Raw genomic sequence first — 16,174 nt, 5'->3', positions numbered from 1 at the left:
GGCACCTAAGTAAAGAGTATTATTTTGGCAAGAGACAATTTCAGTGAATCTGGAATGTCCTCATTTGTGTATAATTAGATATATCTTGTGACAGTCCGTGCTATTCTGCAGCCAGAGGAACACACATAAGACAGATAGAAATTATCCTCAGAGGTATAACAATAGCCAGAGTACTGCAGGCTGCTGCATACACAAAGACCTCCCTACATTAAAGTGACATGTAGAATAATAGCAGTCTTGGAATATGTATGATAAAATGTACGGCTATTAAGAACACAAAGGATACATGAATAATTTTATAAAGTCTGCAGATGTTAATGAAAAAATATATGATGAAAAGGTAAATACATTTTAGGAAGCAGTACTCCCCACTCCCGGTCAAATTCCGTCCACCAGATTAGTCACCATTGGACTTCAGATGCAAACAAGAGCAACTTATCTTACCCAGGCTTGTCAGGTTATGATGAGTTTATCTTGTTGTTGAGCTCCGGAGTCTTGTGCAATGTTACGCATATTGTGACCATGCAAAGAATAATACAGCCATCCATTTCCACACTTGGGATACCTATTATCCTCCATGGCTAGCAATTCTGGAGAAATGTGTGAGCTATATTGATGTTAATACTACTTGGCACTGAGCTTACCAAAGCACTAAAATATGTTGTATGCCCCATCATGAGCCTGGCAGGTCAGTTTATTGGAAAGGATGGGTGAAGGATATAATGTTTGAAGGGGATCCTGATTTTTTTTTTTTACTTCTTTTCAAAACCATTTGTACGTGTTCTTTACATTAGAAAATGAATAGTCCACCCCAATCCTATTAAGATTCTATCACCACCACCAAATTGCAAAGAGAGAAAAATGAAAGTTGACAGTGGCTATAAAATAAAGTGACAGGTAGAGAACAAGTGATTACCAGCCACGGCGATTTGGTTTTAGCTTACATTTTCTAGCATTAAAAATAAAGCAAACAGTACTAAGGCAACAATACAGTTTATTTGTGGTTCAGTATAAGCTTCACAGGCTTGCCTTCTGACTATAGTGCATAATTATTCTAAATCCTGACTATGGTGCATTCTACTGATCTCTTCCCCGGGTAAACAATGTGAATGTGCCATTCATGTGGTCTGAATGAATATCAGGACTCATCAAACTAGGCTACCTGCTTCCATTACTCCATGGTCTGGTTCCGATACTCACATGCCCTTTATATATTCTTTTGGCAATGGACCAGGAACAGCATTGGGCAGAGACTGGTCTGCTGCTACACATGCACGGCAAGCTGTGGTAAATTGTGCAATTTTACACTCTTCTCTAGTATCACGTTTTTCAAAACTTGTGCTACATTAGCATTTCTGTGGCATCAGACCAGACAGACTAGCCTTCCCCAACTTACTACCACACAAATCAATGGGCCGTGCCCCTATCAACAATTTACTGATTGTCCCTTTTGTGGGCCATAATTCTTTAATATTGATCATTATTTTTTTTTAGTACTAATCATTGCATTTCAGGAGCACTCCATATACCCTGCAATTTTGGAGAAGCCTAGGTCTTCAAACCATCACAATCTGGCCCTTGTCAAACATAGATCTTTACTCTCGCCCATTTTTCCTGCTTCTAACACATCACCTTCTAGAACTTACTGTTCATTTGCTGCTAATATACCGCAAACCTTAACAACTGCCCTTGTAACCGGACCGTGAATGGTATTCACTGCACCTGTCAGTGGTTTTATAGTTTTGGCCAACCAGTGTATATAATCCTAAAAAAAAATGCTACTAGGCGAATTATTATTATTATTATTATTATTAAACAGGATTTATATAGCCACTTATATAAAAGAATATATGAAAACAAGAAAGTTCCAGTTGTGATAATACACAAGGGAATGCACCTAAACCTGAAAACCTTTACTGACTGCCAAACTGACAGCTTTATAGAACAAATCATAATCCCAGCCTGGTATTGACACTAGTGGTTTCAAGTTTTCTTCTATATATTACAAAATATAGGCTAGAAGACATTGCTAATTTATTCAAATCTCAGTTATCAGGCCACAAAATCTGTTTTGTTATGTGAGATTTAGACATATCCTGGTGTCAAATGACAAACTCTTACCAAAAGGGCATACAACAACAATTGTGTAGCGTGAGAACGAAAAAAAAAAAAAAAAAACATTACATGATTAGTATGAGAAAAGGGGCAGAGAATATGACACAAAACATTTTTTGGAGGGAAATAAAAGAAAACAAAGGTGCATTATACAATTTTTTATGTAATTATTAAAATTTACAAAAGAACACAACCCTCAGGCTCCGTCCACGGTTCTGCCGTTTCTTGCACTACACATCATTCTATAAACACTGTGGTCAGATCAAGTGAAAACATTTTTGGCATGTGCCTTTCTCTAGAGTTTTATTTATGTATGATCTGCAACTTTATCTCCAGCATGAGACCAAGACAGAGCAGCATAGGGCTCTGATCTTATGTCAATTGGGACTAAATAGGGGGGGAGAAATTTATTTTAATGATATTTTTTGCCCCCAGCATGTATCATGCATTGCAGAGTACATATCACTGTCACAGCTTGGAAAAGGGGTTCATAGCATCACATCATTTCGGAGGGTACACAAAGCTTTCTTTTCCAATTTTGGTAGCCAAATGATGGGTGATGTGTCCTAAAGCTTCAGTATATGCTGGTATGAAAAGCGGAGTTAGGTAAATGTTTTCCTTTTCCAATTACAGGCAAAGGAGAATTACTTGAAATATGAATTTCTCTATTAAAAAAAAAAATTATATACACATAAATACACACATACACGCACAAGTGCAGGAAGTTTGTACAAATGTGAGTCATTTCAAATTAGGGTAAAATATTGCATTAAGGTAAATTATAATGAGGCACTATAACAATTGTATGCACTTGGTTTACTTCATTTTCAAGGGCAAGATCTCCATTCTGTATATACGCATGCCTAGAACTTGCTCACTAGTATCCAAGAGACCACTTGGCCTTCCATCACTGCCAACAGCCAAAGATTCCGCCTGCCTGTACCTGGAGCAGGAAGGAGAAGGTGGCAGTGACTTGGGTGGGACAAAAATGAAGCAATTGCACACTACAAATATAGTAGGGAGTAGAGAGAACAAATCAACTGCATGGTTATCGCTTTCAGTTTCTACAGTGGCAGTGTCTGAAGTCTACTCTGAAGCACCTCATATAAACTGCCAAAGTAAGTTTATGCAAGGATTAGATTAAAACTCTGTAAACATGTGTAAGACCGATTCATTTACAAAAAGACTTAGCAACAGCCACTACAAAGAGCTCACCAAGCCATTGCCAACAATCTTCAGGGAGTCAGGGGCCCATCTACAGTAAACTGAATTATAAACAGGTTTACTAGGCATTAAACAAGCTAAATTTGCAGGTTGTGGAAATGATATGAGCATCCATAGATAAGCCTACCTACGCACAAAGTATAGGAACATAAGGCTGTGGGGTTGCAGCAGGCACCATTTTTGTGTGTAATGTGCTGTATTGTGCAGCCCATTCAAATGAATAGGATACCCGAACACTGCATTCATCAGAATGCAGTGCACTGCATGGACCATTATAGAATATGCATGTGGTAAAGATCACATAGTCGGATAGGCGTGTTGTAAAAAAAAAATTTTTTCCCTTCTTTGTTTTCCTTCCTACAATAAAGGCTACTTAAAAGATCAAGAAGGACTACAAATGATGGGTAATACCAATTACCAGATTTATCAAATGTGTGATGGAGCAGGTCTTTATTGCAGAAATAAACAGACAATGTAATTTCTGCAATAAAGTATACTTGCCTTTATGCTCATGGTCTTCTTCTGTAAAAAGCATCCCACCTTCCCCTGTGTCTTTTGGGTCTAAAAAACTTTCCAAGCTTCCTGAAAACCAGAAGGAGGAGAAGAAAGAAAATGGTTCCACTGAAGATGGAACTGGGGCAGGTAAGTGTATTTAGAAAAAAAAATAGTGATCAGTCTGGTAAGGTATTTTACTGCAGAAAGGAATTTGCCTGTCTCTTCTGCAAATAAAGGAACTGCCTGGCTACAAAAAGTGTTTGGTGCTGCTAGAAATCAAAGGAATAGCTTGCAAGTAACCAGGTTTGTCAATTACCCTGCAAGTTCTAAAACCTACAACGTATACATTGCATTGCTTATTGGTCCTTGGATGTAGTACCTACGTTGTTTTTTGCCACCTTTTTTTCTCATGGTAACCTTAAAAAAAAAATAACACACTTCCGGTTACTATGTGTCTTCACTTCCTTATATAGGATCTAGGGAGAAACCTATGGTTGTTATGTAGACTGGACTTAGGACAGATATTTCTGCCTTTGTTCAACCCCATTGCGTGATGAATGGATGGTTCGTAGTCTACAGAAGGATTGTTTTTCTTGTCTTTTCAGCTCACAGGTATGGACAAGGATTTTGCAGTTCTAGCAAGATCAACTGGTATTTTCTATACTTTCTAAAAGGTTCTCAGATACGATAGTTGCGCTAGTTTCCTTTTTTCATGCCAAGGACTGCTAAATTGCAATACATTATATTTTATTTTTGGGCTTAGAACATTTTTATTTGAAGTCTCAGGTGCTAATGAATCGTCCATTCACAATGCTACAATAAAGGAGACTTACCATATGCAGCAGGCACACATTGCTGGAAACCCCCATAATAGAAGTTTATAAAACCTAAATAACACCAACTGACAGCACAGATTTTTCAAGGTGTTTGATTCCGGGGAAATAAAACAGATTTTTTTTTTGGGCTGCATTCATATTGGACACATTACCTCTTACTTCAAGAAAAAAACAATATAAAATCTCACCACTGGGAACAGTGAATACAACTAAACCCTTTTGGTAAAGGCTAAAACTTCTATCAAGTTACTATTTGAGTCCGTGACTTCCTGTCCTGATAACAACTGCTCCCCTTATTTTTTGTTCTGATGTTACGGGGACAAGAAATGAAATCTCCTTAGTCAGGCCAGGAGAAGTAATAGAAACATGAACTCTTCCATAGTTTACTCAAAATAACATTTTAGCTGGAGCTTTTGTATGCTTCAACGACCATTCAAATGTAATCCCAAGCAAAAATGTGAATGACTTATCTAAATATTTTTTTTAACTATTTAAGCTAATTGTTTTATTTCCTTTTAATGACATTGCTTTAACAGTTAATAAGCCTTTAACAGTTAATAACCTTAAGATGTGGTCCTGAGTTCTAAACTTCATCACCTCTCCCTTCTTTGTACTGTGGCTTTTGGGTGCTTTATTGTTTAGAATAGCCAGGCAAGCTTACCTAAGGGCTTTGCCCAATACCAACCATCAGGAGTGACTGGCAGGGTACATCAGACCCACATTATTGCCCCCTGGGTTGTTCTACAATATTACAAAGGGGATTACCAAGACGTATAGTCCTGGCAGCAGTTTTCATATGATAGCTGGTCTGTATTTCATTCACACAGAAATATTGGTTCTAGTATACATATAATGCCAAAGAAACAAAGACTGTTTTTGAGGGGGAGGTGGTGCTGCATAGGCCATTATGGTTTCAAGCAAGTCTGTTGGATTTGTAACTTTAGGCCCAGTACCAAAATACACAGATGAAATGGTTTCATTACTGAGTCAATTGTATAGGTCTTTTTGGAAAGCAGATAACCTAGCAAAACCCTCTGTGTTCAATCACTTTCTATTATACACCATTTATTGCTTGTAGTGTCTCATTGTCCTTACCAATGAATCATGACTCCATGGGCTCCATGTTTAATAAAGCTCTCTTAGACTGGAGAAGATAGACTATCAAGAGGAAACTTGGGTGATCAAGCAAACCTTGAATGAAACCGGTCCAAGATAGAAAACGTTTGCCAACCAACAGCAAATTAGTTTTAGGAAAGGATTCCAGGTTTATTTAAACACCCAAGTTTCCCCATGATAGTCTATCTTCTTTAGACTTGGGGAATTTAAAAAAAAAAAAAAAAAGCTCCATGAGTCCAATTCAGCAAATCTTTTACTTAAAGATAAGTTGTTTACTGAAACAACAATTTCAAGCTCAATTCCAGGAAAAAAATACAATTACACATACAGGTATATGACCTTGTTACTCGATAGAATAGTTGTAATTCTTTTTAGATAAGTTGGTGACCTTGCTTTTCTCTATTGCAGATAAGCAAAAAACAATTTGGTCACCCACCTACCCCAATTTGTGAATGGACATTGAAAAGATCATCTCTCTGTTCTCACCTCCTAGAAGATTTAAGAAGGGGGAGGTTTAAAGTTTAGTTATTTCAGAGTAGTAACCTTCCCTTGTTAAAGTGACAGTATTACAGTCAGGATTACACCAGGACAGATTCCTGTATCTATATTAGTTAAATTATGTCCTTTTTAGAAAGTTAATCGCACCATATGGCAAAGCTATTAACAGGCAGCACCACCCCTTTAAGTCTTTCCGCTGCTAAGAAGACCTAATAGGAGCGCAGAGCCTCCCGGGATACCTATGTCACGCATCCCAGGAGGTTCTGGCTGCTCCTTCCGTGCATGCCCTAACCTCGGGCATGCGCAAATGGGGCATTTTTTCCTCCAAGGGGAAAGAGATGCCAATTCCACGCATGCGCAGTGAGATCGGCTCTCTTTTTTTTTCCTATGCACAGCGGGTTTTTTTTTCTCTGCGCAGTGAGAGATCGGGTGACGAAGAAAGAAGACCAAAACTGAACACAGAAGATGGCAGCGCCCAGCGCTTCTTCGGCACCAGGACAAAGAGGAATCCCACGACAATGTGGGACCGTATCGTGTGAATGACCAGCGCCATTGAGGGAGCTGTGGAATTAAAGGTAAGTGAATTTTTTTTGTTTTTAGTTTAGTTCGCTTTAAGGGTGAATACCTGCCCATGTTGTGGAGTGTTCCTCTCACACCAAAATATTGTTAAAAAAATACCAATATGAATAAATGTATAACTGGATAAAAAATTGTTTTGTATATCTATCTGTGCAGATTTTGCTTAGGTTACTTGTATAACACACAGCCTGGTGGTTTTCCTAAACCAAGCACATTTTTTCCCCACAAAAAAAAAAAAAATCTTCTTTTCGCTGCTAGCATTTTTTAATTTACTGCTCACCTTCAGCAGGACACACAAGGTGCAGCGTACACCAAACCCATTTCTGGCATCTAAAAGCTAGGTGCAGGATTTTTATCATCACTGGCTGCCCAATGGCAGACAAGGAAAACCCTGAACCTGAAAGACAACCCAACAGACGATGGTATTGATGGTGACAACAGCTTTGGGGAGAGCAGGTGTCACATCACTGAAAGAGGATACACTGTCAAAATGGTAAAGTTTTACCTTCAAGAAACACCTTTTCAGAGCAAATTCACATATTAAACCCTTATTAGCATTAAGTGAAAATAAACGTGGAAAAAACACTTACCTGTCTGTTTGCTATCTTTTTTATACTATACACCATGCTTCCCTTGCAGTATATGACCCCAGCAGCCAGCTATGCACAGCAGTTACGTCATTCTGGCCAGGCCAATCAAGATAGCTGCAGATTCTGAATTTTTAAGAGGACAAGGTGACGCAGTAAGGAGAGGTGATTTTAGTAAAACTGCAAACAGGCAGTCATTTCTTTTTCTTACACACATGACATTGCCTGTCTCTTCAAATATGAATGAAATAGGGAATGCTCCTATTATCTTGATAAACACTTTTCAGGTATTGTCAGGTATGAGGGCACACTTGTTACCACGGGTAAATAAGAAGTAGACATCTTGCTTCAACAGTAATTTGTAATGAGTCATATCCCTTGACACCCCCTCTTACATGATCTCAGTGTTTGTAAATCTCACTGATTGACGTATTCTCTTTGACGAGTCCGGAAATGAAAACATCTTGGTTTTTAAAGATGCACATGAGTAGGTAAGCACTTGGGAAAAGTGTCTATGCCAAACGCTGTTACGGCTGAACTCCAGGCAAAGAGCTAAATGTACAGATCAATTACATGTATGGGAGTGGATTTACCTGCCAAAAGATTTGGATTTCTGTCAATTCAGTACTTAAATGTATAAATATATGCAACACAGCAGGGGCAGCAGACCTGATTTTTCTGAGTTTAAATAAAGTAACACCCTAAAGTCTTGTCCAACCTCATCCAAGACAAGAGAAGCAGCAAATAGATTGTCTCTTGACCACTCTGCCTACACGTTCTTGAAGCATTGAACTATAGAACAACTGAGTGGCTTCTTGTGCTGCTTCTCCCTAACCTGGTCTTAGTTCTGGTGTAATGAAGTCCTGAAAGAGGTTAAAACTAAGTCAGATTCAAAAATTTACACTCCTTGTATAAACAAAATGAAAACAAATAAAAACCTCATGTTGAATAAAGTGTTCATGAAAAATATGAATTTTAATATTTTATATCTCTTTAGTTCAGCTTCGTATTCTGCTGTGTGGCCTGTGTGGAGTGTAATAAGATAAGTTAGTGTCTGTACCAAACGTTTTACAATTCATTTAGTAAGTAATAAGCACTACACACTTCAGTATGTCTCCATTATGGGAGAGATCCCTTTCCAAGTCGAAAAGGTCATCCTTTCACTAATCCAATCTTACTTTAAAGCTGAACTAAAATTCATGACCAGGTGGGGCTTTATTGCAGAAAGGGACATATGATGTTCCTCCTGCAATAAAACATGCCTGCCTTTTTCTTTCCTCTCCTGTCACAAAAAGCGGAGCTGAACATGCACATCCCAGCTTCCCCTGCTATTGTTGGGACTGAATGAACTCTTGATCAGTAGTTATGTTATTTCAGCCCACCCAATCAAAATGGCCAAAGATTAAAACCAAGGAGAGAAGAAGGAAAAAGATGGTGGTGCCCGTGACAGAACAAGGACAGGTGTGTGTATTTAAAAAACTGATGGCAATCTTTTAGCAATTAGTTGCACTTTAGGAATTCCTGTGTTGCGTCCACATTAGCTAGAGTCATGCACGGACCAGAAAGTGTAGAGGTGTCATATCTCCTATATTGTAAGCTCTTCTCGGCAGGCTCCTCCTCCTGTGTTACTGTCTATATTCGTCTATTTAATGTACAGCGCTGCGTAATATGTTGGCGCTTTATAAATCTTGTTTAATAATAATACCTCCTGACCATAATACAAAGTGCCTCTGCTACTGTGTACAAGGATGAAGGCAGAATCACGTAATTTAGGACATTGGCAAGCTCAGCTTTATTAAGTTTAGCTGAGAGCACGTTACATTTGCACAATCCACCGACTGAACTGTAATACAAAGACCTTTGTAAAACAGTAGTCTACCATGTTTTGGTGAAGATAAAATATACAAAGCTAAATAGAAAGTAATTTTTGCTATCACAATTCTGAACAGGCACACATTTACAAAATTGTCTAAAATTATGTTTTTACTTCATTATGGGGTACAGAGTGTAGAATAATGAGAATAGAAAAAGACTTGAATATAGCATCAGGTTGCAACATAAAATGGAAAAACAAAAAAAGAAGGGTGTCTGAATACCTTCTGAAATCACTGTATGTATGTGAGATACATATACACACACACAGAGCTACAAACATTCAATCTTACTAGATATGTTTAACAAAAAAGTAGTAGTATGCAGGTAAGAGGGTAATTGAAAAGATGAGATGTATGAAAAAATAAAAAAGGATAATTTCATGCACAACGTGCACATTACATGTACATTAAACATCAATCAGAATTAATCTTCACCATAAACAGAAGTATGACAGGTTACCAAAGGTCACTGGACACCGGTAAAGTAAAATGACCTTTCTGCAAGTGATTTTATATTTAGGTTATTTCACAAATCACTTTAGGCCCTTTACAAAAAAGACTTGCCTGTATTGCTAGAAAAAAAGTAATGTCTACAATAAAGAAAAAGAATTGGAACGGGGTATCTCCACTGAAGGTAGCCGACTTCATGAGGGCAGGCAGACTTAAGTCTAGGAGCGATTTAGATCCAGTAGAAGGTGATGTGATTTCATGGTGGTCTTACGTACAAATTAAAAATGATATTGCAGAAATTGGGAGAAAGTAAGACCTTTCTTAGCCTCCATCGGTGCTAGAACAGATCTGTCCGGAAGGTGCTGCCGTTCGCCACATATTTTCCTATCTATATAATTTTCTTAGGTAATTGGTTTCCAAGGATAGCATCAGAGCAAAAAGGGCTTGGACTCGTACAAAATTTGGACACAGTGGTATGCTACTCCTGGTCGCATTCATAAATGGTTCCCAGAGTCTTCAGATTTATGTTGGAGGTGTAATCAAGCTGAGGGTACAATGCTACACATTTGGCGGGCATGCCCGCTTACTCAGACCTACTGGACCCAAAATTGTGATATCGGCAAACGAATAATTGGACCTTCTTTCCCTACCTACCCTTGGGCATGTTTGTTACACGACCGAGGTGATTCTCTCGGCTCATACGGGGCTTCCCCAACCTTACATTTATTGAATGCGGCTCACAGTCGGATTTCATTGTCCTGGAAATCCTCTTTTCCCCCTTCAAGAAACACTGGCTTCACATGGTACAGGAGATTTATCTAATGGAAGAATCTAGATCCATCTCCCTGGACAGAGCAGATAAATTTACAGAAACATGGGGTCCCGGGGTACATTTTTTCTACTCTGATGTACAAAAATTTGATCAAAATTCAAACTGAGTTTACCTCAAAAGCAGTGGGGAAAAAAAAGGAGAACATGGTCAGAAGTCATTGCTGTTACTAGCTATTTCGAATATTATCTGTCCTTCTGGTTGTTACCCACTTTGTTTATTGTTTATGTCGTTGACTTTCCACTCCATTTTTCTGTATGTAAGATACAAATCTTTGAATTACTTGATTGTATAATATGTCTATTGTTTCTTGCAATAAAGCTTGAAGATGTGGAATCAAATAAATAAATAAATAAATAAATAATGTACTAAGATGCACTGCATGTCATGTCAGCAGAATACAAAACATTACCTCTGCTTTGTAGCTATCTTTTATTTTGGAGATCACAAAAAATGATGGAGCTTCAGTCTGTCTCTTTCAGCATGTGGTTAGTAGTGGTAAGACAGGTAGAATTTTTAAAGTATATGAAATGCAGGCAGATCATGGCTGGTGGGAGGGATTGTCAGGATGCCATGTGTAGCTTTCTAAAAAAAAAATAGAAAGCTGGGGTATTACCTACATGTGATGCTATAACAGTGCTCAACCCAGAAATTATTTTAAGCAGGGTGGGAAGAAATTTTAGGCAGGTGGCTGCCCCTGTATCGTGACCCAACTCATCAGTAACTACCCAAAAACAGCTGGGTGGTTACTGAAAACTGCGGAGTGGTGCAGCCAGCTAAAAGGGGCTGAGGGGAACACTGTATAACCTACATTAAAGAATTGAAATCCAATAAAACAAAAATAGTGATTCAGGGATAGTTCAGTTTTGCAGGAAAGTACTACATGATGCTCAATGTTTATCAACCAGAAAATAAGACATGCTCTAATTACTCTGGAACGGGGCAGACAGACATTGTTAAAGGGCCACTTTGCCTCTCTGTTGCAATGTTCATGAAGTCTAACTGTAAAGAATTTCACTGTGTGACAACTAGTTGGTATGGCCTGATCCCCTGTTGGTATTGCAAGCTGGTAAAGGAAAGCATGAGTCTGCTGTACAGTCGAATAACCTCATAAATAGACATATAGCAGGTCTTGTGTTGGTACTGAAGTGACCCATTCTTATAAACAGGTACATGTTTAACGGACATCAACAAGGCCGCAGGATGGCTCAGCAGGCTGCTTGGGCCCTTGCCGACCAACCTGACTTTCTACAAGCGCCATAATGACGATGAAGGATAGTGCCCTCTTCTGCATTAAAGGGGCAATCTTTCCAAAGATTAACATTTATCAATTGTACCAACTGTTCTACTAAACACTTTTTTTACAAAAGCAAAATTAAACATGAAGATAATAAACGTTTACTCACACTGTAAAATGATACACAAAACACTTCCATCCCGTCGGCCTTTCTAAAAAATTATAAACTCTGCCTTGTATGTTGGTCCTTGTAAGCAAAGGTCTCCTGGCACTGTAGATGGACATTCGGGGGTCTAGATTTATAACAGGTCGAGGAGAACCTGTGTTAATCAGCACATCGTTTTTCAGTTCAAATGTGGAGGTGTCCCGCTCCCCACCTTGCTGTCCATTGCTGTTAAAACCCCCGTAATGAGTGTTCATATTTTCATTCATCTCCAAAGTGTTCTGTTTGTCCTGGAAGTTCCGCTTGGAAGTTAAGTTTCCAACTTTCCAGCTTCTTTGTGGAGAATTAGAAGGTGATGATGACATTGAGACAGGAAAAAATGTCTCTGCCAACAATTGGGACAGAAAAAAAGTACTATATATAGAAAAGCCACAGATCTTCTTTTCCACCGGCGTCCGACATCTGGTTGGAGAATAAGAAACAAAATCTGTTTAGTAACATACACATACACAAGTAGTGAGGTCCTACCCACTTGTGCTCCCTCCTGATGACTCTACACTGGGAGTGGCCTACAATACAAGGTTAAGTGCAGGATTCCTTGCTCGGCACAGCGCTGGCAGATCTGTCGGGCTGTTGATTTTAAAGGTGTGAGCCCTAACGCTGCATGTCTAGGAATGTCACTGTCCTCTAACTTTCTCAGCATTTCTCTTGTCTTGCTCAACACAAAAAAAAAGACCATTTACATAAACTGGAGCTGTTACCGCACCAAAAGCAGTATGCAAAATTAGGGGCTTGTGTGGACAGGCACTGCTGCCAAACATGACTTTTTCATGCAAGACAATGCTGAAAGTGTTTGGAGTTCAATACACAGTAAAACTTAAATGCATCTCAAGAGAAGCTTCTGAAAAACAACGCAGAATAAACGCAGCCTTGCAATGCCATGCACACCATGACATTTGGGTAAATGGTAATTTACTGCCCTTTGTTTACCATGCGACTCTAATGCACATCAAACATAGGAAAGTGTGTCTACACAGGCCCCAAAGCTAGTCAATATAGGCAACCACTCCAATTTGTTTTTTGTTTAACAAGGCTAGAGGTTCACACAATAAACAATCACAATTATTTGTCTTAGGTTACAGTCATCTCAGGCATGTGTACACCGGCCCCCTAATGTTGTTCATCAATCCATCCTCACAATGAAGGACCCAGTAGAGAGACCACTGTACTTTCCTATGAAGAAGGAGGGCTTCCTCTTGCTCAACTTCTGCCCTCTACACAGACCTGTGTGTACAGCACTCATTCATTCTACTGTCCCTGGAAAAGATCCATCTTCTGCCGTCAGCACCAGGCTTTACACTGCAGCTGATCTTGTGTGCTGCATTTTTCAAATAGTAGCTCTGCTGTACAGGTTCAGCAAGTAAAATTCAGGTATTTACAATTCTTGTATTGTAAAAAATGTTTAATAAAATTACCTAGGCATAGTCCAGCTATACTAATGGCCAGTCTAAAGGGGTGTACTGATATTACTTTTCTAATCATTACCAATGACAGTAGAACAAATGATCTCTGTATGATAAGCAGATGACAACCTGCTAAGTCTTCCTCCATAGAAAAAGACAGCAGTTGTCCTCATATAGTCGTTCATTAATGTGCTAAGAACGCATCAGTGGACTGCTGTACACATGCTAATTTATTTATCCAGGACAATCAAGATCGTTTGCCTCAGATGACAATCATCTTTCTGTATATAGCCTAAAACTGCTTAATAGACATCTATTAATACAAATCTTGCAGAGACCTATATAGGGTGCATTGCTTTAAGTTGCCCCACTTTTGTAAACTTGTATTGTCTAACAAAAGGGTTATTTACTGTGCAGTACCACCAAGCAGAGTCTTTGGTTCCCCTTTAGGATTATATTTGCTTGTGGATTTTAACTGCCATTAGGTTTTAATGTCCCCGGGAAAGGTTCCCTTCATTTCCTTGTGACATTCATTTTGAAGACAAGGGATAAAAGTAAATCTCCCCTAACAAAGGCTTAGACAACAATAAGGTGAAGAGTAATTTTTTTTTTTTAACCTTTTCCCCCCCTCCGTGAGCTAGTGAATTATTTTTGTGGGTGTTTCCGTTCAGATTTTTCCCCACCTTCAATCCCTGATCACACTCTAAATGAGAAAAAATTCGAAGAAATCTATCTAGCAGAGACAGCCAAACGTTCTGAGCCCTCTGCACGCTATCCAGAGCTGGCTGTATTTAGGCTTTCAGCACTTCTATTACAAAGAAAGAATGTAAATATGTTAATAGGATATATTTAGTCATTTCAACAACTCCTTCTTTAAAAATAATAATACCCTAATTTTCCATTGCACAGAGACAAACCACAACTTCTCAAAACATTAACAATGAAATCTAAACCATTTTATGGTAAAAAAAATCGCAATCGCTGGGGAAAAAAGAAGCATTTATTAGGAAAAGGCAACAAATGTAGACACTTTGTAACACAACCTTGTAAAACTCTGTTGTATTTATACATATGATTGAGACCGCTGTAAAGTTGTGTACAGATGGACAATTTTCGTCACTGGAAATTATCTTTCTTGATCATTTCCAAATACAGTAGAACAAACAGACATTGTACACATAACACCATTCAGTTCTATAGAAAGAAAAGTAGGGAGGATGAGTAAAAGGCCCTGCTGTGTCCCCATTCAGTCATGACAGATCTCTAAAGAACATTGGGGGAACACTGTACACAAGCTGGATTCACCCAAGACAATCACGATTTTTTATATCGGGCAACAGTCAACATGGCAGCACTATAAAACAGATCTGGTACAGACCTGTGCAAACCTATCACTGAAGAGAGAGAGTTAAGCTGCGTACACACGTGCAATAATTATCGTTGGAAACAGACAACTAACGACTATTCATAAGATAATCGTTACCAAAAAAAAAATGCACAACGACAGACCTAAGACGCCGACGAGCGAGGAAAGTCGCTGGAAACGAACGCCCATCCCGGCAGATCTGATTGCACGACGATCGTTCGCTATCTATTGTGTGTACAGTCGGACAGTGATCGTAAATGTTCTGAGCATGCGCGATGAACAAACATTCATTGCCGGGTGCTTCACTGTGTCTACATACACACACACATATTGATATATATATATATATATATATATATATATATATATATATATATATATATATATACACACACATACATATACATACACACACACACACATATTTATGTATGTGTCTGTATGTATATATATATGTGTATGTGTGTAAGTATGTGTATAAGTTGGGCAGTTTCCAGGGTAGTTCCCCATCCTTCCTCTTCTGTGTAAGTTTCTAGCGCAGTTCTCCATCCAGTTCCATGTGAACATTATCTTTGAACGATCGTATCGTTATCAGCATGTACATAATCGGACACTATACGATCGTTCACAGATATCGTTATCAATGATCGTTCGTTTTTAAATGACAGTTATTGAAGGTGTGTACGTAGCTTTAGGGAAGACAACAGAGTTAATATAAAAAAGAAGAACAAGGAAAAAGATCTGCAGATGATTGCAAATTTAGCAAACAGTGTAGCCAGGCCATGGGGAAAGCAAATAGAACCCTGGAAATCACCTGCAGGAGGAATGAGATTCTAGAGAGGTCTAGATTCCACTAAAAAGCCCATGTTTTACTTCATTTAGACCACTGTGATCAGTTTTCAAGTCCACTTACAAAATGATATCCAACAAAATGGTCCAAAATCTGAAGGACAAAATATAGCAGAACCTTTTGAAGGAACTTAAAAGTGGAAGGGAACTCAAAAAGTGAAGATTTGGTATATATTAGGGAACAGCTTAAAACTGAAGTGTGCTTAAGCAGTACCTTGAATTCACCTTTAGTCTGGAAACCTTCCTGAATGATAACAGATAATTCCCTATGTAACACTGCATAGGTACTTCTGTGTATAGGGCCTTATAGCTGTATATATGTGAGATCTATGGCACCGCTACCTCTGCCGATTAGTCTCAGGGGAATTAGATATTTGGGGGTGTCAATGCTATGCTGTTCAATATTCTCTGTGTTGGAGGTTCACACGAGAGATCAAAGCCCTGCCACTATTGAAATAAGTGCTTCCAACATAAAGACATGAGGTCAGTCAGT

The 16,174-nt window shown here is 38.7% G+C and overlaps 1 protein-coding gene across 1 annotated transcript in view; it reads right to left on the bottom strand.

Moving 5' to 3' along the window:
* KCNQ1 (potassium voltage-gated channel subfamily Q member 1) overlaps positions 1-16,174 on the bottom strand; it is a 74,333-nt gene that overhangs the window by 49,463 nt on the left and 8,696 nt on the right. The window contains exon 2 of the mRNA XM_072421822.1: positions 12,010-12,465. Within this exon, the coding sequence (XP_072277923.1) occupies positions 12,010-12,368 (359 nt within the window). The 5' untranslated portion in view covers positions 12,369-12,465. The remainder of the gene's footprint in view (positions 1-12,009; positions 12,466-16,174) is intronic.

This window comes from Pyxicephalus adspersus, chromosome 9 (genome assembly GCF_032062135.1).
Source record: "Pyxicephalus adspersus chromosome 9, UCB_Pads_2.0, whole genome shotgun sequence".
Lineage (NCBI taxonomy): Eukaryota > Metazoa > Chordata > Amphibia > Anura > Pyxicephalidae > Pyxicephalus > Pyxicephalus adspersus.
Note: the sequence above shows the minus strand (reverse complement) of the source record. Positions and strands in the feature narration are given on the sequence as shown.